The sequence below is a fragment of the Cygnus atratus genome, chromosome 1 (assembly GCF_013377495.2).
Source record: "Cygnus atratus isolate AKBS03 ecotype Queensland, Australia chromosome 1, CAtr_DNAZoo_HiC_assembly, whole genome shotgun sequence".
NCBI lineage: Eukaryota > Metazoa > Chordata > Aves > Anseriformes > Anatidae > Cygnus > Cygnus atratus.
The window spans coordinates 100,384,776-100,406,069 of NC_066362.1; the positions used below are offsets into that span (position 1 = coordinate 100,384,776).

Consider the following 21,294-nt stretch of genomic DNA (forward strand, 5'->3'; position numbering starts at 1 on the left):
AGATGTGAGAGGGGTCTCCAGGGGTCTGACAGAGTGGCAGCAGCAGAGCGAAGGGCACAAGTTAGGTTTGTGGTCTCTTTATAAAATAAGACTCAGCCTTGGGAGCATTACTGATTGGTATGGGCCTGCAGGGGCAGGAAGGCCAGAGGTTGCTGGGGACTTCAGGCACTTGGGCTGGTGGGTCTAAATCCATGTCCTGGGACCAACGCCTTCTCCGATGCTCAGCCACTCCTTCGGCTGGAGAAAACTCTTTCAGGAAGTGAGTTTAAGTAGACAGCACAGTGAAATGCTGTTGAATGTCGTTCCCATCCTGGTGTGCTGTCATGAATGCAGAGCAGGTGCTCAGGTGGGAAGACCTGGCCACGAGGAACTCGCTGGCCAGCAAGGAGTCTCTGAAGAGCCGTCCGAATCTGTCCAGGTTCTCCGCATTGCCACGGCTCCAGAGATCCTGCTCTGGAGCCCTGTGCCTCACGTGCATCTCCCACCACTGTGCCTCACCCTTCGGTGAGGCTGAGGAACCTCTGGTGCCACCGCCTGACTTCCTCTTCTCCCTCCTCCTTACTCAGCACCTGGTAAGTCTGGTTTCTGAGGCAGTCATGGCGAACCACCTGAAAGGAGATCCTGAGTTCATAGGGTTGGTACTGCTGCCCATCCTTCCCCAGGCAAAGGGGACTCCACGAGGGATGGCATCTTTCAGCAGCCGTGGAGGTAGGACAGCCCCTCCCTGTGTCACAGACACTAGAGAGCAGCCCACCAGAGGGGAGAGCCTGCTTGAGAGTGCTAGGGAGTGGATGATAGCTGAACTGTATTTCCCTGCAGGATACAGGATAGTAAGTCCTCTGTCCTGCTCTGGGGTTTCTGGATTTTGTTACTAGCTAGGAAGCACACAGTATATGGGGGAGACGCTCCTCTGTGAGAGGCAATACAAGAACATCCTGACGGATGGGAGGCTCCCCACGGCTTCCTCTGTCTGTGAAGACATCTCTTACTACCTCTGCACAAATCCCACTGCTTCAATTACATGTCAGCAGACCTTCTGTGCTTGGGTCGGTATTTTTGACCCCTCCTCCCCAGACACGACCAATTGTGTGCTGTTGGAAGGAAAAGCACTGGGCCAGTGAGCTCTGCAGGGACTTGGAGATGGCTGGAGCATGCGGGGCCTTGGAGGAGAAGGCAAGGTCACAGGCTGCTTCTCACCCTCTGGTTGTGGAGGCTGTGCTGCAGACACTGGTGGCTCTTGAAGGCGCAGTAACTGGGGTGCTGAACTCCACCCGAGTCGCAGATCTGGGGAGATGGGAATGAAAGCCAGGGGTGGGAGAGGAGAAGGAGAGATGGGAGCACCCACCCGGCACCCACCTGGCTTGGGGTGTCCCCAGCTCGGAAGGCGGCGTACTCTGCCTGCAGCCAGAGCATCACACGAGGGTCATCGCAGCCCTGGGTGGCTATCTGGCTGCACCAGTACTCTGCTCGCAGCCCTTGGGAAAACTGCATGCTGTAGGGCTCTCGGAAGCCGGTCTGCAAAGGGGTGGGACGAAGAGAACTGTGCTTCTTCCTCCTCCCCACCACCCAGAGCAGGCTCCCTTCGCACAGGCCGGCTGCAGAGGCGGGGTGCTCAGTACCTTGTTGCCTGTAGCCTGGTGCTGGGCTGAGATCTGGGGGTTGATGTAGGTGATGAAGTTGCCTTTCCCGCAGTGAACACGCCTCAGGTTGTTGAAGTTCTGGCATTGCTCCCTCTTCAGTGAGCAGAAGGCACAGTCAGGGCACAGGTCCATGTGCCGCCGCCCAAGGCTGTCGCACACCTAGGGTGGGTGCAACGGGGAGGTCAGGGTGAAAGGAGGCAGGGCAGCTCCCGTAGCCCTGCTTGGGTCTTGCCTACCCAGTCACCCAGCTCAGCTACTCCCTGGAGGTGGTACCTGTAATGGCAGTGCTGGTGAACATTGTCAGTACTACAGGGAGCTCTGCACACAGCGGGGGGCAAAGGTGGACTTCAGTATCCTTACCGAATCTCCAAAGCCGAGGATTTTTTCTTCCATCTCCTTCCAGGCCTGGGTGACAACTGATGAAACACAGATTCCCTCCAGTACTGCATAGCACAGGATCATCACCGCTTCCTTCTTCTTCAGGGCTAAAAGGCTGGCAAAGAAAGGGATGGAAAAAGTCAGTTCTCTTCCCTTGTCATGAGCTGAAGAGATAGACCCTTAGATAAAAACAGAAGGGGTGTGGGGAGGAGGAGGTGCAATGGGGGAGGGCAACCCCAAATGCAAGATGAAAAACAAAACCCTTCCTGAAGAAACCTTGTACTCCTGGCCAAACTGCACAGAGTGGAGATGTCAGCAGGGTCTGCATGTGCTTGTGTAACACGTAGGATGGGGATGCACTCAGGAACATGTGAGAGGCACTGGACAGGCACAGGTTCAGGAACTTTTCCAGTACCACTGAAGCAGCTGCTGTGTAGTTCTGTCCGTCCAACTGCACAGCAGAGGGATCTTTGTTAGAGCCTGCTGAGTGTTGATCACAGGGCAGCCCCACTGGGGTCTGAAATGGACAAATTATTAAGTCTCTCTCCTGCTTGAGACAATATTTTTGATGGAAAGGGGAATAAGCTGGTAATGATGGTGAATTAAATTTTCATTCAGACTGATGTGGGAAGCCAAAGAAAAATTAAGGACAGTATAAGGACAGATATTGACAATAAGAATATTTTCCATCTTAGGAACAGCAGAAATCATAGACTGGTATTAGACAGGGATCATGTGAATTATCAGCAATGAAGCAGAAGAGGTAAAAACACTCATTAAATATTTCTCTTCTGTGTCTGGAAACAAATCCAGTGATAAATAGATAATTTTTTTTTATCTGGCAGAAAGTAAGAAGAAAAAAGCAGCAATTACTTATATTAAAATGTTCTTAAAATCCATGCGTGAGCTAACCTGTATGGAGGATTTGTCCTAAGACTGACTGAGACTTCTTGGAGACCTTCAGATTAGCCTTAAAGAGAGAAGAAATAGGTGGAGAACCTGGAGGGAGGTCATTAAGATGAGATTTCCTACAGCCTGGAAAAATTTCACTGGAAGTGAGAAGCTGAAGAATCTGGACTTAGCTGAGCAAAGGCACTGTTGAGTGTCCAGTCAGTCAGTCTGTCCTTTTACCAAGGTGGAGGTCAGACAGAAGGCTCTGTTCTTCATCAGATGAAGAGCAATGACTTATAACGACTGGAATTCAGGGTGAGATGAATTCAAATCAGAAATTAGCTGCATGAAATGAAGGGTGTTTACCATGGGAGCAGCTTATGAGACAGTTTCTCTGTGGCTCGGGTAAAGATTGATAAAGATATCCCAGATTTCAGTCAGGAGAGGGGCTATAGCTCAGCCATGGGGTACTGTTTTTTCTTCAGGGATCCCCAGGCATGGCTCCATGTGTCCTGCGCCGGGCATCAGGAAAATTTGCCAGGTCTGAAGGCCAAAAGAGATCAATCTTCCTGCCAATAAGCTCCTGCAATTACATTCTGCGAGAAGATAAAGTGCTGTAAGGAGCAACTGGTGTTCACAGATCCATGCACAGTGGAGCAGTTTATACTGTATGTGCTGAAACGTGTGAATGCCAGGCATTTGCACTGTGTTTGTGTGTGCTCTTGCAAATATGTGTGAGCATTAGGACTTGGGAAGAAGTTTTGTGCACCTGCTTAAGAGGACGCATGCACTGGATATGTGTGCAGGTGAACATGAGCATTTGCCTTGTTTGCTCTGTACGTACATAACAGAAATCGTGTGCAGTCCATCACACATGCATACAAGAGCAAGAGCTCAGAAGGCTGCATGAGGTCCAGCCCTAAGAGATCCCTAGGGCCTGCCAAGGGTGAAGGAGCTGACGGCACATACTCTGCACTTGCAGCAAGTCATAAGCAAGTGATCCTGTGCCCAAACAGCTCACACTAAACAGCAGCAAATGAGCATGTCAGGATCTCTGAAGGCATCAGTCTCATTTAGGTACAAGAGAACTTGGAAAATCTCAGTTGCAGAAAATATCATGAATGTCTCCATGCTAATTTTTAAAAAAAGACATTATGGTCAAACCTGTCTTATCACAGCGCTGCAGATGCTGCTTGAGCCTGCATTGAGACAAGAGAAGATGTTGTTTCAAAACACATTGCTGTGCTGCACCCTGGACAGGCTGCAAATGGTATTCTGAGGATACAGACACAGGAACAAATTGCAGCGGCGCCAACCCACCGCACATCAACAACATCCACTGGAAAAATGAGGGCAGTTCAAAACCTAGAAATCTATGCATTGCAAGCCTGTGCATATATTACTGCAATGCACCACACTGTGAACAACCTGGTCATATGTTTGTGGAGGGAAGATCTGAGCTCAGAAAAGACAAAAGAATGCAAATTCAGGACAGCAGTAACAGACACAGCTGGAAAGAATGAAAACGTGCCAGTGAAAAAAAGGGAAACAAAGCCTGCTCATCCTGGAGAGAGCACTTCCAGAACCTGCAAGACCCTTATGTCTACTCCTGCATCCCTTGACTCCATATGATCTTTTTTTCTTGGTTCTTCTGTAAACACTCACAGGAAAGCTTTTGAAATTTTAGCAAAAAATACCTCTGGTCTGTACTGATCCCACATGAAAACCCTGTCTGTGGTTGTTTAATAAAACCCTCTCAGCGTTTTACTGTGACTGGATGCTGGACTTCAGTAGAAGAGGAAGCAGGCACAGCCTGCGGGCACACCTAGCACTTCTCCTCCATAGAGAATTGCTCTTTGAGTGGGAATTACCTAACACTTACAGTTTCTCTCTTTCAAGCAGCTGCTGCAGAGCAGCCCATGAGATCCAGATTTCTTTGTCTGCTGTGCTGATAAACCCGTGACAGCTGAAGGGAGTCCCTGCCAGCACTGAGAAGTCTGGCTGCTCATTCACAGTTGGATCTTGGCCTTAAAAAACTGGTAAATTAGCTGGGTCATCTTGGTGGGACTCACAAATTTGATTAATGACCTGACATTATTCTCCAAAAATTACCTGAAACGATTTACCTGCAAATATATCATCATTGCCTCTTGTTCCACTGCTCACTTGTTATGCCAGTGGCACGTTTTGATTTTATTGCTTCTTCATCAAACCAGGATGATCAAGCCATTAAAGTGAGAGGCATATTAACAGTCATTAAACATGGTATGAATAGCTCTGGCATTTTCCTCAACAAGGTAGAAAAACTGTCCAGCTTTCTATACTTAAAAAAAAAAAAAAGGCAAATAATTAACAACCTAAAGCTTAGAATGTGACTGCTACTAAATGGGCTTAACAGCCTTTGCTTGCTCCTGCACGTGCACCAGTCCAGCAAGTGCTGCCCAAACAAGATGCAAATAGAGGACTGCAAGGAAAAGGGGCAGTAAAAGGGAACTCAGCTCCAGCCTCTTCTAGGAAGAGTGCTTCCATAAGTAGCTCATAAGCAGCAGTAAAACATCTGCTGAATGTTGATGACCTACTTGGTTCAGAACAGAGTCTGTTCTGAGTCTGATCTCTTCACCCAGGTCAGAAAGCCTCGTACTCCTGAGCACTGCCCGCTGACACTTTGCTGTTTGCCATGTTTGCAGAAGCACACAAATTGTGTCTGTAGCATCCGCTCACCCATCCAGGAAGTTGAGTCGTGCCATCTGCCTGAGGTTACCAAGAAATTCTGCTGCTCTCTATTTCACATCCATTTCCTGCTCTATCTCTGTTCTACATCTCCACTGCGAAGCTTTCTGGCCGCAACGGCTGCACGTTTATGTGTTGGTTTACTAGCACCAGGTGGGTGAGGTGACTCTACAACATCCCCAAGTGACAGCTAGCCCCTGAAAGCAGCTTAGAGGTAACAGGGGAATGGTTCCCATCCCGCATCACCAGACCCAGGGACAGGTCCTGGGCTCCTCCCTTGCTTGCCAGCACCTGCAGTCCGTGACGCCAAGGCTCTGGGCACACCCAGGGCCACTGCTGGTTTCCTGGCACCACAGCTGGCAACGTGGTGCTCAGAGAAGCCCCCTGCTGCTACCTCTCTCTCTAAAAAAATAGAGTTGAGAAGGCTCTGTCATCTGAGGTCAGTAATTCCTCAATGGCTAAAAGAGAAAACTTTGGACGGAAGCCCATGCTGTTTTAGCATCTCAAGACATGGCGTGATGCATACACAGCCTACTTCACTTCAGTGGCATCTCTGAAGAGGGCTGGTTGACAACATCCACTTCTCCCTCAACATAATGACAAGGATTTGGGCCATTAACTTTCAGCTGCTGAACCTCCCTGATATTAGCCGGTTGCGTGAGGCAAGCAGAAAAGACAATAAGGAGCAAACAACAGCTTTCCAGCACTTTATGACTTCTGACTTGTGTGGGTTGCTGTAGGAAACTACAACCACTAAGGGAAAAGACGATGTTAACAGCCTCAGACAGAAAAGCAGATTACATTTTTTTTTAAAGCATACCCATACAATACATTGTATGGTTATAATGTTATAATGTTGTGAAGCCAAAAAGTCTTTGTTGATGTGTTGTGTCACCTGGAGCAATATCTTCCAGCCCATTCAGAACAGAGAAGGGTTTTCTAACAGTACATATTAAGAATAAATCTTTTTGAATCAGTGACTATAGAAAAACATCTCTCTAATTCTTCATGAGCTGACTAAGGGGATCTCTGGCCACCTGACATCACCTTCGACAATTAAAGTCCCAGCGATGCCTTAGCAGCCTGCAGGTGGCCCAGATGCCAAGAAGACAAGCCAACTGGCTGATACCAGCAGATAAACTGGTGCAGGAGTCATTGGAAGAATGGGACATAACACCTGGCCAAGAGCTAGCGGGTGCAGACTGTAGAAAAATTTGTATTCTTTAAGCAATTACAATTTGAGGTAAACTTTTGACATTACATTGCCTGAAGTTCCTGTTGCAAATGTTAACCAGTGCAAAAGCCCAGCCAGGTCCTTGTTAAATAGGAGGCTCTGGTTTCTGGGACCTGAGGTTTCCAAGTGCTGGCAGGGCAGCCAGTTCCCTGTCATTTGCCTGGTGAATCCTGGATCCTTTGTACCATGAGACCTAACTCCTCTTCAAAGTAAGCCACACAGAGTGATGATATGGAAACAATTAACGGGCCCTGGACTTACCAAACAGCCAAACTTTCAACAACAACAACGAAGGAAATAAAATAAATAAATAAATGTAATAAGAGACACGTATTTTCCCCCACAATGAATCACTGCTAACAGGACTACCACAAAAGCGTGCTGTGAGTTTTTCACCTTGCTATTTTGATATAATTGCCGTCTCTCTCTCTCTAAAGGTCACAGCTAGCTTCACCAAGCACCACAGAGCAGCTGCCACAAGCAGGGCCGAGCAAGGCGGGGTAGATATCCTGCTAGACATATGACTGCAGAAGACGTGCAGCCCTGGCTTCTCTGCTCCGTCACAACTGTGTGCACCCGATGTTAAACCAGATGCTGAACAGCACCCGTGCATGCTGACCAGTCCCACCCATCACTATCACTCTCGCTGGAGTGGAGATGCCTCAGAGCATTTTGCCCCTGTTTTAGGTCATGTGCTGAAGTCCCCTTGCGAGCAGACAGGATGTGGTGAGCAGTAAAGCCGACAGGCGTAGCCCAGCTCGCTTTTTTGTCTCACTTGAATTTAAGCTTTGCTTAGCATGATTGATGGGGCTCGGCTGTCAGGCTGTAGACACAGTCAGCATTAGTGCCCTTGAGGAACTCTGCAGCAGAACAACGAGTGTCATCTGTAATCACAGCAGTCCCTCGGTAATCCCAACATAACTAAATCAGAGCAAGGCTCAATTTCGGGGGCAGGGAAGATGAACATATCTTCAATGAAACGTAACTTTGCGTTAGCGTACATACGCCAGGAGATATTTGCTGGGCAGTAAAAGCCTCCTACAATGTTAGGAAGGAGGATGACATAAGCTGCAGCCTTGTATGGGAACACCTATAGTTTCAACGATGTGCTGCAATTTATTTTTGCATGTAGAAGCGGGATCTGAGGCTCAACTGTAGAAGCATGCAGTGTTTTCAGTAGAAACCACGTGTGCGATCACGCACAAACTGATGTACTTACAGGAATATCACTGGCCCACAACAAAGTGAAACCAAAATTACTTACCTATGAAAATCACATTTAGACAGCCCATTTATGACTTTGGTAAGCAAAGTAATCTTTGCATTACAGTCAGAGGAAGTGGTCCTCCGCCACAAAGTATGAAAGGTTCAAAACAGGAGTAGCACTGGTCCTGCCAAGCCAGCCTGCTCTGTGCTCCCAGCTCTGTTTCCTGGTTTTTAGTTCTTTCTTGGGCTGCTTTAGTTCTGTCTGGGTGAGGACAGAGCACGGCTCAGGGCTCTCCTCAAACCAGGCTGTTTCAGGAAACACCTGCTTGATGTTGCATGGAGATGAGCACAGGCAGACAGTGGTGTATCCCAGTGTCCCAAAGACCTGTGATCGCAAGAAGGCTCCTTCTGCAGGTTGCTCACACTGCCAGCAGACGCGAGCTGGGAGGCGGATGGGCGCGGGGGTGATTACACCGCGCAGCTGGCTGCAGGATGGGGATGTATCATGGGACACGTGCATAGGATAAAGCCCTGACTGAATCTCAGGCACGGTCAGAAGGCACTTTACTCACATCACCAGGCCAGGAACATTTCCCTTTGAGGACTGCATGCACGGCTTATAGCAACCAGCGCCCCACCAGGTGAGGAGCTGGGTCTCCCCCTCACCTGCCATGGGGGGCCTCCTCCTGCATCCCCTCCTCAGCATCGCTGGGCACACTCCCCGGGTCTGACGTGGTGTCAGGGTCTGGCGTAGAGTCCTCCATGCCCGCTGAGGTCTCCAAGGTGAGGGCCAAGCTGATGAGCTGCCGGACGCTGTGCTGCAGGCGGCGCTCCCAGGCTCGCTCTGCCTGGCTGTGGGATGGTGAGGGGGCTGGGGGGGCCGGGACCGGCAGGGTTGGTGGGGGCTCAGGCAGCCCCCTGTCCCGCGAGGGTCTCGGCACCTCTGGCAGGGCTAGGGGGAGCTTCCTTGCCAAGGGTTTCTGGCTTGACAGCGCGTAGGAGTACTTCAGGAGTGTGTCCACGTTGGAGTGCAGATGGATGTCGGTGGGCGAAAGAGGTGCCTGCTCCAGTGCTGGGGAGAGAACAGGACAGGAAGGCTGGGGACCAGAGCTGGCCTCCGTGTCTGCTCTTCGGGAGGTGGAGGGCACCTTTATGGGGCCGGAAAGAAAGCTGCTTCCCCTTAGCTGTGACCAGTCAGCACACATGCTTCCTGCTGCTGCAGTTGTGCATACACATGTGGGACTGGGAAGGTTTCTGCCAGTCTTGTGACCCTTCATGGAATCACAGAAGGGTTGAGGTTGGCAGGGACCTTTGGAGGCCTTGTGGTCCACATCCCTTGCTGAAGCAGGGACACCTGGAGCAGGTTGCCCAGGACCATGTCCAGGAGGCTTTTGAAGATCCCCAAGGGGGGGGGAGCTCCACGACCTCTCTGGGCAACCTGTGCCTGTGCTCCATCACCTGCACAGAAGAGGGGATTCCCTAAGCAATGTGCTGGCGTGCTCCCACCTGTGTGTCCACCAGTCTCACAGCATACCATGGACCCAAACCTCATACCAAGATTTTCTACAGGGAAGAGTAGCTGTGGACAGTCAGCAGGCAAGCAGAGGCACCCAGAGCATCCCAGTACAGCCATACCTCCATCTGTAGGGGAGCTTTCATCCTTCGCCTGGAAGCCCACAGCATGAAGTCTCTCTGCTGGATGAAGAAGGCCTTTTGGAGGAGAGAAACTCGGACATGGGATTCGCTGAGTGGAGAGAAAAACAAGAGTACTACCGTGTCCTCTTACTTTCCTTCTCACCCCAACCTGGGCTCCTTTCTCCTAAAGCCGGCACGTTCCTTCTCCCAGGAGACACTTGTACCTCCCAACCCCAGCCCCGCTCCTCACCTTGATGTAGAATTTGCGCTTGGAGCAGCGGTACTGTGCGAACTGGCAGAAGGTCTGGAACCACCGTGCCTCCGGGAAGGTGGAGCAGACAGGTCCTAGGGACGAGTGAGAGACAGGGGAGGTGGGGACAGGGTTAGCGATACGTCCCTTGGCCTTAGCATGAACACTGGCACCTCTCAGATGCTTATTTTCAGAGCATGCTTGTGGTTGAACGGGGAGTCAGAGGTGTCTGCCCCCATGTGGAGATCACAGCGTTGTGCTGTTAAAACTACCAAGATTTCATGTCACTTGTTTCCCTATTCACCACCCAGGGGTTCAGTTCATCCATCTGCCCTTTTTCACATGGTATCTTCCTTTTTACATAAATCCAAACCTCTTGTTACCAGGACCTGATAAGGACTCTGTTTTTACTCACAAATCTCAGAATGGTTGAGGTTAGACGGGACCTCTGGAGGTCATCTGGTCCAAACCCCTGCTGAAGCAGGGCCACCTGGAGTATAGTCCTTGAAGGCTTAAAAGAAAAAAGGCAAGTAATGGTGTAATGGGTTAAGTGATGATGGGATCAGGCCTGTGCCTTGGAAGGTACTGCTGACCTTACTGGGTCAAAAGCTGCAGCTCTTCCTGCAGTGATTGCAGGAGAGCCAAGGTCATGCAGGAGAGCCGAAAACCCTGGGAGATTTTGGGAAGGGGGTAATTTTGTGTTCCCTGCAGGATTGCTCTGCTCATCTCAGTGTCTGTTCATTCCCACAGAAGAGCCTCAGGCTCTATGTGCTTGCCATTTCGGTCCATCTTCTGCATCCAGACCTGCCCCACAAGCTCCTCCAGCCATCCTGCCCACTCCCTGCAGCTGGCTGTGAGCCCAGAAAGAGTGGAGGAGCTGGTCATGATCCTCCTGGCTCCTCTGGAGTCCAGAAGAAGCCCCTGTGGTCCCATCAAAGCACTACACCCCCAGCCCAGCTACATGCAAGCAGGTGGAGAAAACTTTAGAGAGAAGAGTATATCTTCAGGATCCCTCAGAAAACAATGTGGTGACCACAGGAATGTCCCCTGAAGGCCTGCCAGTGAGGGTCAAGTGCTGGTGGAGATGGAGGAGTTTAGCAGTGAAATTACACTGCTCTTGCTACTCTCCCAGTGTGCATCTTGTTCATAATATAAACACTTGTACATCTTTTGTTCATAATGTGAATGCCTATTTTTCAGTCCATCATTATTCAGCTCTATAGGCAGCTGGAATTAGATCAGACAAAGGCACTCTAACAAGGGCCCATGCACTAGTAGGCTCATGGCAGCCAAACAGTGCAGGTGTAGTTGTGTCTCCTGTACTTCTGCATGCAGGAGAAGCACGTGGCAGCATCTCACTTTGTGCTCAAAGCCAGCCACAGCACGCTGCACAGTCAGGTGCTCTCTCTCCTTCCCCCATCTATTGCCAAACATGTAGTAATTGGCATATCACACTGCCCTTGAAACCAAATTTTTAGGCATTAATTGTGCAGAGACCAGAGCATCCCGTGCTGTTTTGTTTTTAGCTTAGAGTTGAATTTGGTTGTTAATTTTGGCAAAAGCAATGGACAGGACGAGAGCTACAAACATGAAAACAGTCTGAAATTAGGGAATACAGACCTTTTGCACCAAGTAAAGGCAGATACAGACAACATGATGAATAAGACAGCAGTCTTAAAGGGAGTGAGAAGCACGTAATACATGAAAGGCAGAAAACACCAGTGTTAAGTGCACTTTGGGCTGATTACTTGAGAAGTGGCCCTATGCCATGCAATAAGCAGGAGGCCGTAACCCTGCCTAAATCATACCTCTTCCCTTGTGCCAAGCATACAGATTCACTAGCAAAAGCAGAATTTCAGCCATCTACCAGAAAAATGCCCAGTGTGATGGGAACAAGCCTGACAGTCCCCCCTGCCCTTTGCCCTTTCTTTGAATCCTCTGACCTTTTTGCCAAGAGGAGCCCTTCCACTATTATATGTTTAATTTAATCCATGACATCTTTTGCCTCTTTCCTGTGCTCTCCCTGCCCATTTGCTTGCTGCAAACAGCTACAACTCCTGTTGGATGTCAGGAGGCCCTCTCTCTGGACTTTGTGGCCAAGTCCATGTGCAGGAGCTCCCAGCACTGGGGGCTTCCAAGGAACAAGAACAATTAATTAATAATTTCACCTTCACTGAAAGGTGGAGCCAGCTAAGATGTTTTCATACACTCATTAGGGAAACATCATCCTGACTCGGTTCTTCCATGGCAAAGAACACTGAAAGGTTATGTGTGCACTTTCCCTGTTTAAAATACAACATAACAGCTTTCCTGAGTGCCACACATATGAAGCACGATTAATGCTCATGAATATTTGGAAGTAGAAAGCACTGTCAGCTATCTGTGAGGACAGTATAGACAAAACATGTGAGGGCACATGCCCTACCAAGTTAACCCCTAGGCTCCCGAAGCATGTCCCTACAGAACTGAGGATGCCTGAGACTATGCAGGTCCCAGCGGGCAGGAGCTAAGCTGCTCGTGTGGCCTCAGCAGTGAGTCCCTGCTGTGAGGGAGATGAAGGAGGCTCCAAAGTGAGACAGGTAAGGACCGAAGTGGTTGGCCTACAGCATTGTGGGTTGGCCTGCCATGCAGGTGCTGAGGAGAGAGGGTCCCAGAGCAGCAGCGGGAATATCTCCAAGCACTGCCATGCCAACCATGGTGTCCCAGAGGTCCACAGTGATGGGGTGACAGACATTGCCTGGAGAAGAACCAGCAGCAGCCCTGTGGCACCCAGAGCCTTGGTATCATGGACTGCAGGTGCCAGCAAGTGAGGGAGCAGCCCGGGACCTGTCCCCGGGTCTGGCGATGCGGGATGGAACCATTCCCCTGACACAGCTGCAGAGGCAGGCAAGAAATAGTTGCCCTCAAGCTGCAGTCCAAATAAGCACAGACAGTTGGCTGATCATTCAGTTCATTGACGTTCATAGCTAAATATAAAAACATATTTTTAATGAGAAAATTGTTCCTATTTTTTTTTCTCTCTGAAGAAAAATACAACAGAAGTAGTCCCAAGTTTTTCAGCTGCACAGATATAATTATGCCACTTAAATTCACTGATGCAGGGGTTCGGGGAAAGGATGATTGCAGAGATTTAAAGGGTGCTGTTGCTATGGCACTTTCTGAACTGGGATGTTTCTCGTCTACTGAAATGTTAAACACTTAAAAAAGCAGCTTATCAGCTCATGGTTTCTTAAGGGCCTGTGAGAACCTATGAATCAAGCTTCTGCATTAAACCCTAGATCTAGCTGGAAAGAGCTGTTCAACTCATAAGATGAACAGTTAGGAAGAGCCAACGAGATTCAGTGTGCTTCAGAAAGATGTGGCGGCTGTTATTTTATTTTTTCCCTGCCTCCCCACCACACACAGTTCAATGGAAGTGTGGAGGAACTGAAGAGCCGAGCGAAGGGCCATCAGTGTGGCCAGAGCTTCAGCCTGTTACCTGCGGAAAGATGATGGGGAAGCTGCACTTGTTCAGTCAGGTGGAAGGCCCTAGTTTACAGACAGGTAAGAGTAGCCTCACGTTCATAGGCCCTAGTCCTCTTGGGAGACTTCAGCCATCTCAAAAACTGCTGGAGGGACAACACGGCAGGGCATAAGTGTTTCAGGAGGTTCCTGGATTGTACTGATGATAGCTTCCTCCTCCCAGTCATAGAGGAGTTAATGAGGAGGGATCATCTGCTGGACCTCATACTCACCGATAATGAGGGGCCTCTTGAAAGATCTGCCCATAGGATAAGGCTCCAGAAGAGGGGCCCAAGAAAGCTGGTTAATATTTAAGAATCACCTCCTCCAGGCTTAAGAGTGGTGCACCAGGAGGCCTGTGTGGATGAACAGAGCGCTCCTTGCCAAACCCAAACACAAAAAGGAAGCATACAGAGGGTGGAATTAAAGGTGGGTAACCTAGGAGAAGCACTGGAAGGTGTGACCAGAGGGGAAATGAAACCACCCTTGGAGGTTTCCAAAATTTATCTGCACAAAGCGACGGTGATCTAGTGCTGGGACTGCGACGGTGATCTAGTGCTGGGACTGTCCTGCTCTAAGCTTGAATTTGGACTACACTCCCACCAAAGGGCCCATTCCACCACTGTTCCTGCAATCTGGTGGCGTTTTGGCAGCTGGTGACAGCTGGGGTGGCATCTGCCACTGCCTCTGGAGGTGGGGTGAGCCCCCAGTGCCCTACCTTCAGGGACGTGGCCGTGGTTCTCCTGCTGGTCCAGCCGCAGCACGGCGGGGCTGAGGCAGCCCCGTACCTGCCGCAGGTGGCAGGACACTTGGGCCTTCCAGGGTGGGCGCAGGCTGGAGAAGAAGAGCTGGTATTCGCTGTCAGACAGGGGGCTGCCTGCGGGAGGCACAGGTGGTGCAGCGGCAGACGTCAGCCAGATCAGCAGGCCTGGGGAGACAGCAGGGACTTGTCTGCCTGGTGCCTCCGGAGGTGCCCACGGTGCAGCTTCTGCTGCCCACCCCTCCCAGATGCCCCCTTCACCACGAGCAGCCCTGCCCAGCACACCAAAGACCGTTGGCAGGACTGGAAGGCAGTTCAGGTCCAGCAGGGTAGTCTTGGGAGAGATACGGGGCAGGAGGAGGTGTGAGCTGGCGGGGACAGCAGCAGGGACTTCCAAGGTCCCCCCAGCCTGGGTAAGGTGTCCCAAGGCCCTGCTGATGCCCCTGGGAGGCTGGGCAGCAGCTGGGGGGGTCACTCACCCACCAGGGAGGGCAGCCTCAGCATTTCTGCCCCTCTCCTCAGCACCCCTGTCCTGCTGACCCCTCTGCGTGGTGTCCTTGGCAGCAGCGGAATGAGAAGGGGGTGGTGTCACAGCTGGGACACCGGGGACAAGGGGACACGAGCCCTCCTGGAACCAGGGAGTGGGAAGGGCTGGTGGGCACTGGGATGAGCAATGCAGGGGACCCGAGGTGCAGGCTGATGATGTGGGGGTGTGAAGGGGCTTTGGCACAGCCACGCCACAAGAGACGAAGGAGCTGGGACAGAGAGCAGCTGTCCGGGGACATGGTGACAAGGCAAGCACAAGGAGCAATCCAGAAGCCTGGGCTGAGAGCTGCCAGCACAGCAGACAGTGTCGGACAGCCCAAAGGAGGTGTAAGCATAGCAGGGTGCTCCTGAAGAAGTTGTTCCTAGCGCAAACCCCAGGAGATTCAAGCCGCTCTGCTCTGCGCAGCAGCTGCAGAGAGCACTGCGGGTGCACCAGCTGCAAGTGCAGGGCATCATCTGCCAGTAACCCGAGCGGCCATGCAGGCTGACAAGGTGAAAGCTCGGATCACTGCAGCCATGCATTGCAAAAGCATCTGCCAACAGCACATAGCTCTGCGCTTCCTTACAGGAGACAAGATGTCATTTGCTCCAGGAGCAGGAAGGCAACGGTTCCAAAAAGCCAACCATTTAACAATAGCATTGAATTTTAGGATGTTTTCACAGCTTCTTACAAACACAGAGACAATTTTTCAGCTCTCTCTTGCCACTCAAAAGAGGTGACACTGCTGCAGCTCACAAGCTTTATGTGATTCCTCATCTGTTGCTGAGCTTGAGATGCATTGCTTATTAGCTGATTTTAGACAACTCTAGCACCCTCAGCTCCCCAGTTCTGTTAATCACCTCTGCTCCCTGGTGACAAAGGAGCCCAGGCTGAGATCTGTTGTCACTGAGCAGCTTCACAGGGGAATGTAATGCTGACCTCAGTGGCTGATAGAAACTGATTACCTAGGGAAGCACACCGATGTGGCATGACATGCGGTGTTATCACAAGAGCTCCTATTCAGATTTTATGGCATACAGAAACAGGAAACATGAATGAATGGACTGGAGTCTCTGAACATACACTAAGAGCTCAAATACAAGGCAGAAGATGAAGGAGCTGACAAGGAGATCATCCGTGGTTGATGTTCTAGTAGCTAAGGTGTTTTTTTTCAGGGCCACCACAAGACCAAGCTCCCAGCAGACCATGTTCCTGCACTAGTCGGAGCTCAGCGAGCTTATGTATACTGATGTAACCCCTGGGCCTACAGCACACCTTACTGCTGCAGTAGGTAAATACAGCAGCAGAATAGCAACACACTGCTGCTACAAGGAAAGGAGATGCATTTTCCGTGTAGCTACCTGATTGCTGTGCCCACAAACACCACTAACAGCAGCAATGCTTGAAAAACCTCTTGAAAACCCCAGGACTGTAGCTCACAAGCCCTTCTTCCTCTGCTACAAGGGGAATATTGTCCCTTCCTTCACTGGGCTGATAGCAAGCATCCCAGGATCAAGGTGAGTGCACAGAAACGTGCTGGACATGACATGATGATGCACTTCCCCAACTATTTCTTTTCACCCTGCCTCGTGCAGGTGCATGGTGTGTGGTGCACAGCCTTCAGCACAAGACACCTAAAGGCTGTGACCAGAGATGGCAAATACAGCTAGAATACTCTTTCTGGATTTCAGCTGGGCCTTTGACACTCTTCCATATAAGATCCTAATGAAGACGCTGTTGAAGTATGGGCTGGAAGGGCAAGCAGTGAACCGGGTTGAAAACTGGCTGAACTGCTGGGCCCAGAGATCAGTGGTACAAAGTCTGGTTGGAAGCCAGTGATGAGCAGTGGGTCAGTACTGGGTTCAGTCCCATTCAGCACCTTCATTAACGGGCTGGATGATGGGGTAGAGTGTGCTCGGTAAATTCCCAGATGACACAAAACTTGGGGGAGAGATTGACTCACCAGAGAGCCACACAGCCATCCTGACGGACCTCAGCAGGCTGGAGAGGTGGGCTGACGGGAGCCTCCTGAAGTTCAACTAGAAGTGCAAAGTCCTGCACCTGGGGAGCAACAACTCCAGGCACCAGCACATGCTGGGGGCCACTCGACTGGAAATCAGCCCCACAGAAAAAGACCTGGGGGTCCTGGTGGACACTGAGTAGAACATGAGCCAGCAATGTGCCCTTGCTGCTAAGACTAATGGTATTCTTGGCTGCATTGGGCAAAGTATCAGCAGCAGGTCAAGGGAGGTGATCCTTCCCCTCTGCTCAGCCTTGGCCACGTTTGTTAGACTGTGTCAGCTACGTGAGTTGCACTGGGGGGTGGGGGTTGGATTAGGGGAGAGGATGTCCTGTCAGCTCGGGAAACTCAAAAAGATGGAGGTTACAAAGATCAGGTAGGAATTACAGAATCAGTGCCTTGCCCGGTAGCCCTGTGCTGAACACATCCTCCCGGTAGCTACAGCTCTGTGGGAAGGGATGCGGGTGCCATCTCACTCAGAGCAGGGCTGGCATCTCCACCTCCAAAGACAAAAGCATTAGACAGTGTGATGAATTAAACGAAAATGATATGAATTGATGGCTTTAATAACAGGTTACCTAATCTTCATTCTGAGTTGCACTTCATTTTTGTAGGTTTACTGTCACTGACTGAGAGCTATTCGAATGTGCTGATAAATATAGCCTTTACATTAAGATTAGCACTCATTTTAACTTGGTGGATATGTTAATCTATTCACATTTATACAGGCACTGTACAGTTATAATGTGCATTAATCCAGAAACCTAATTTACATTTTATTTTGTTAGGAAATAATGAATGAAGCATTTTTTTTTCCTTGTCATTTAGAAAATGGAATATTTAATTGATTGCAAAAAACAGTATTTAAAAATGGTTTCGTGAATTAATAATACAACCTAAAATGGAGTGGGCTCATACAAGAATGCTTGAATGAACTGCTCTAGTCTTTTTAGGCAGGCTTGTTTAGGGCAAGAAAAACCTGACCACTGTTAGCCCTAGCGCAAGCAGGGGGTTGTGCTACAGAGCTCCAGAGGCCCCTTCCCACCTAAATCTCTCTGTGGCAAATAATTAGAATCCTTCAGGCTTTCAGAACAAGGAAATCTCGTTGTCTCATACTTTTTCTGAATGCTTGTCATTGATTTGTGAAAAATAATTCCAACCTTTTTTTCTTTCCAGCTCGTCTTTCAGCTTTGAATGAGTTATCCCTTCAGTGGCAATGACCCAATCCACCGAAATTAAATTGTACAAAAACTAAATTGTGCAAAAATTAAATCTTCAAAAAACAGCCCAAAGTAGGCAATTTACAGAACATTTTTTTCAAACTAGGCTTTAGCTTAGTATTTATCACAGGTTTGCCTGTCCTTAAGATGTGGGCAAAAAATTATTATGCTTTTTTTAAACTAATGTTTTAATTTCTTTTATGCATTCGGAAGAATAAATATAAATTACCATAAATTAATCAAGATGTTGGACTATTTTTGTAAATGAAATGCATTTTATTTGATAAAAACAGCTATGTGTCTCCTGATACTGTAACCACTAGGCAACAGAGTTGGAGAAACTTCCTTCAGTTGCCTTTTGAAAGAAAGATATCACACTTTGTTTTCTTCTGCTAGTATTTAACTCTATTAATGCGTTACCCAAGAAAAGTTAAATGCTTACGGTCAGTTTGCAAGTAGATATCACCTCCCCATTGGAAGTCTACCACAGGAGAATGAAGAAACTCAAATCACCCAGCCAAAGAGAGTATGTGTGCTCACTGCCTAGCAATAGACTTGAAAGACAGCGCTTAGTGTTAGCATCCTGCCCCCTCCAGTTTTATGAAGTGAGAGCACATCCATTATTACTTTGATTTTTAACACTAACCAGGGAGGCAGAGGCATACAAAAGGACCTGTGGGACCTCAGATCTACAAGAAGAACCAGGTGCAGTAAAGAGCTCCGTCTCTCTTCTAGGCAATCCAGACAAACAAGCAGATGACAAGGAATTATTCTGTCAGTAACACCTTGTGCAGGACATGAGTCCCAGTAATAAAAAGCTGACATGACCATAGTGAGGGAGGACTGGCCAGGCCCTAGAGGTCCCTTCCCACCAGCATCTCTAGGACTCTGTCCTTCTTTACATAGCAGGTCCACACGTAGCCACAGAGCCTCTTGTAAATTTGTCTTGTGGAGGTAACAGAGTCCTTTGATTTCTCAACAGTAGAAGTGATATGGGAGACTTTGGGCCTGGACTTGTTGAGGGAGAGGAAAGATCTTTCATGTAATTAATTGTTTTATCAATCTTTGAAACACAATATCCTCTTTCTGCTCAGGCACACAAGTAAAACCCTTTGCACGTGGAAACAGACTTTTGCACATGGTCTGTTCAAGCAAAGCCTTCTGCAAGCTCCTTAGCCAGAAATCTAAACCATTACTGACAAGATTAACATCTTATTTAAAGCATTGCAGGGATGACATTGATGCATTGGTAGGTAACAAGGAAGCAATCTCGATCAGATAGTCATGAGTAATTATAGCCAGGTCTGGTACACTGGAATATCAGGACAGGACAGGACAAAACAAGCATATTTGACACCAAGTTTGCACCAAGGCATCCTTTTACTTCACATCAGATTTTTAATCTTGGGTGTTTGCTGTTCCCTTGTGCCCATCACCAGCACTGTTGAAAGCATTAAGTTCAACACCAGATGATCTTGAACCCTCTTTTCAGTGGTGCCCAGTGTCAGGAGAAGAGCAATGGGCACACACTGGAACACGGGAGGTTCTCTTTGAATATTATTAAGCACTTCTTTACTGTGTAGTTGAAGCACTGGCACAGGTTGTCCAGAGATGTTGTGGAGTCTCCCTCCCTGGAGATCTTCAGAAGCTACCTGGACGTGGTCCTGGGCAACCTGCCCTGGGTGTCCCTGCTTGAGCAGGTGGGGTGGACCAGATGGCCTCCAGAGGCCCCTTCCATGAAGCAGGACTCTAGTTCCAAGTTCAGGTGACCACATTATGTTAAACGACCTACCAACATGCGCTTGGTACACGAGCAGTGTGCCTTGTCCTCCAGGAGAAATGAAACACCAGCATCCCTGTCCCCAGTTTGCATGAGACTGCCAACTGTGGTTGCATTGTAGCCTGAGCTCAGGCACCTCAACATCCTCCCACACTGTCACTGAAACTTCACTTAGCTAAGTGAGTGTTAAACTACCCTTCATCTCTCTCCTTTCTGGGACTTGGAACAAAGTGTCACCCGTTCCTATGTAGATGTTGGAGGGGAGCAATCTTGCTGTTATCTGTCTGTAACTACCGCTTCCTGACAAGGTGCATCCATATATCTGCGGTGAGAAACATTCTGGGAGGACCTGGTCTGATTTTCAGCCTGTATAAGCAAGTTATCTCTTAGGAATGCTTTTCTTCTCTGCTGCCGCCTTGAGATCTCTGAACTGACCTAGCCAGCATTTTAACCAAGCCCTAAGCTCTTCAGCAACACCACCTTTCACCTGGAAACAACCAACTGCCACTTATTCTAGCTTGTTCTGCTATAGCGTGTCTTGCTACCCAGCATACACCTGACCTGATTTAGGACTGACAGCACTCCTACTTTGAAGGGGAAGCTGAACCAGATGACCTCCAGGGGTCCCTTCCAATCAGTGTTTCCAATGCTATTATATATACACACACACAGTTACTGTCTCATAAAATTTCATCCCCAACAATCTAAGTGAATACCACCAAGATACTCTACAATTGAGCTTTAAGTACCGTCCGTCAGCACACAAGCCTTACACGACCAGTTGAACACACAGTAACAGACTGTTTACCACACCGCTATGGAGCGTATAGTGAGGTAAATAATATTTACTTAATACTTACTAGTAACTAAGTAATTAAGAGTGCTTAATTAAAGCTATTGCTGAGCAGTGGCAACTGTTTTACCTGTGGCGACACTTATACTTGCTGGATTTGTAATGGGTGATGAAAGCCATGCTGGTCCAGGGTGACAGCTATGGCTGGAACAGTTTCTACACACCCTGCATGTGGCAAAACGTACACAAGAGAAGAGTCCCAGGGATGAGAGATTACTGAAAACATTTGCTCACTGCAAATGGGTGTACTTTGCTAGACAGTCTTATCAACAACACTTGCCCGGCTAACCTAGGAATGATGCCCACCATTAAGACAATTAGAGCTGGAGAAGATAAACCAGTCATTTGTGTGCACGATCAATTTTTTATTAATAAATGTGCTTAAAGAGGCTGGCAAAAGTCTTACCTCCTGCAGTGCTGCATGGCTCCAGCTTCTTGAAACTGAGATTTGACTTTACTTATTATTACCAATCACTCTAAGAGGCAATTTCACCAGTGCCACTTTAGAGGGTGGTTGTGTTTCATTGACAGTTACTCCAACAAATCTGCGGGTTACCCAGTTCTTTAAAGGAGTTCAGGATTACTTTAACATAACCCTTACAATCGTAAACTTGTAGGTGAGATGAACTTTTGGATGCTTATTCCAGTGATTATAACAGTGCTACAGGCA

The 21,294-nt window shown here is 48.9% G+C and overlaps 1 protein-coding gene across 1 annotated transcript; it reads right to left on the reverse strand.

Annotated features, from left to right (window-relative positions):
* Positions 1-494: 494 nt before the first annotated feature.
* ACRBP (acrosin binding protein) lies at positions 495-14,729 on the reverse strand. The gene is made up of 10 exons (XM_035571583.1): positions 14,705-14,729; positions 14,184-14,393; positions 9,965-10,059; positions 9,715-9,823; positions 8,746-9,151; positions 2,001-2,133; positions 1,620-1,799; positions 1,357-1,515; positions 1,198-1,284; positions 495-608 (listed from the first exon to the last, which is right to left on the reverse strand). Exons 1-10 carry the CDS (start codon positions 14,727-14,729, stop codon positions 495-497), a joined length of 1,518 nt encoding a protein of 505 aa, XP_035427476.1.
* Between the last annotated feature and the right edge of the window lie 6,565 nt (positions 14,730-21,294).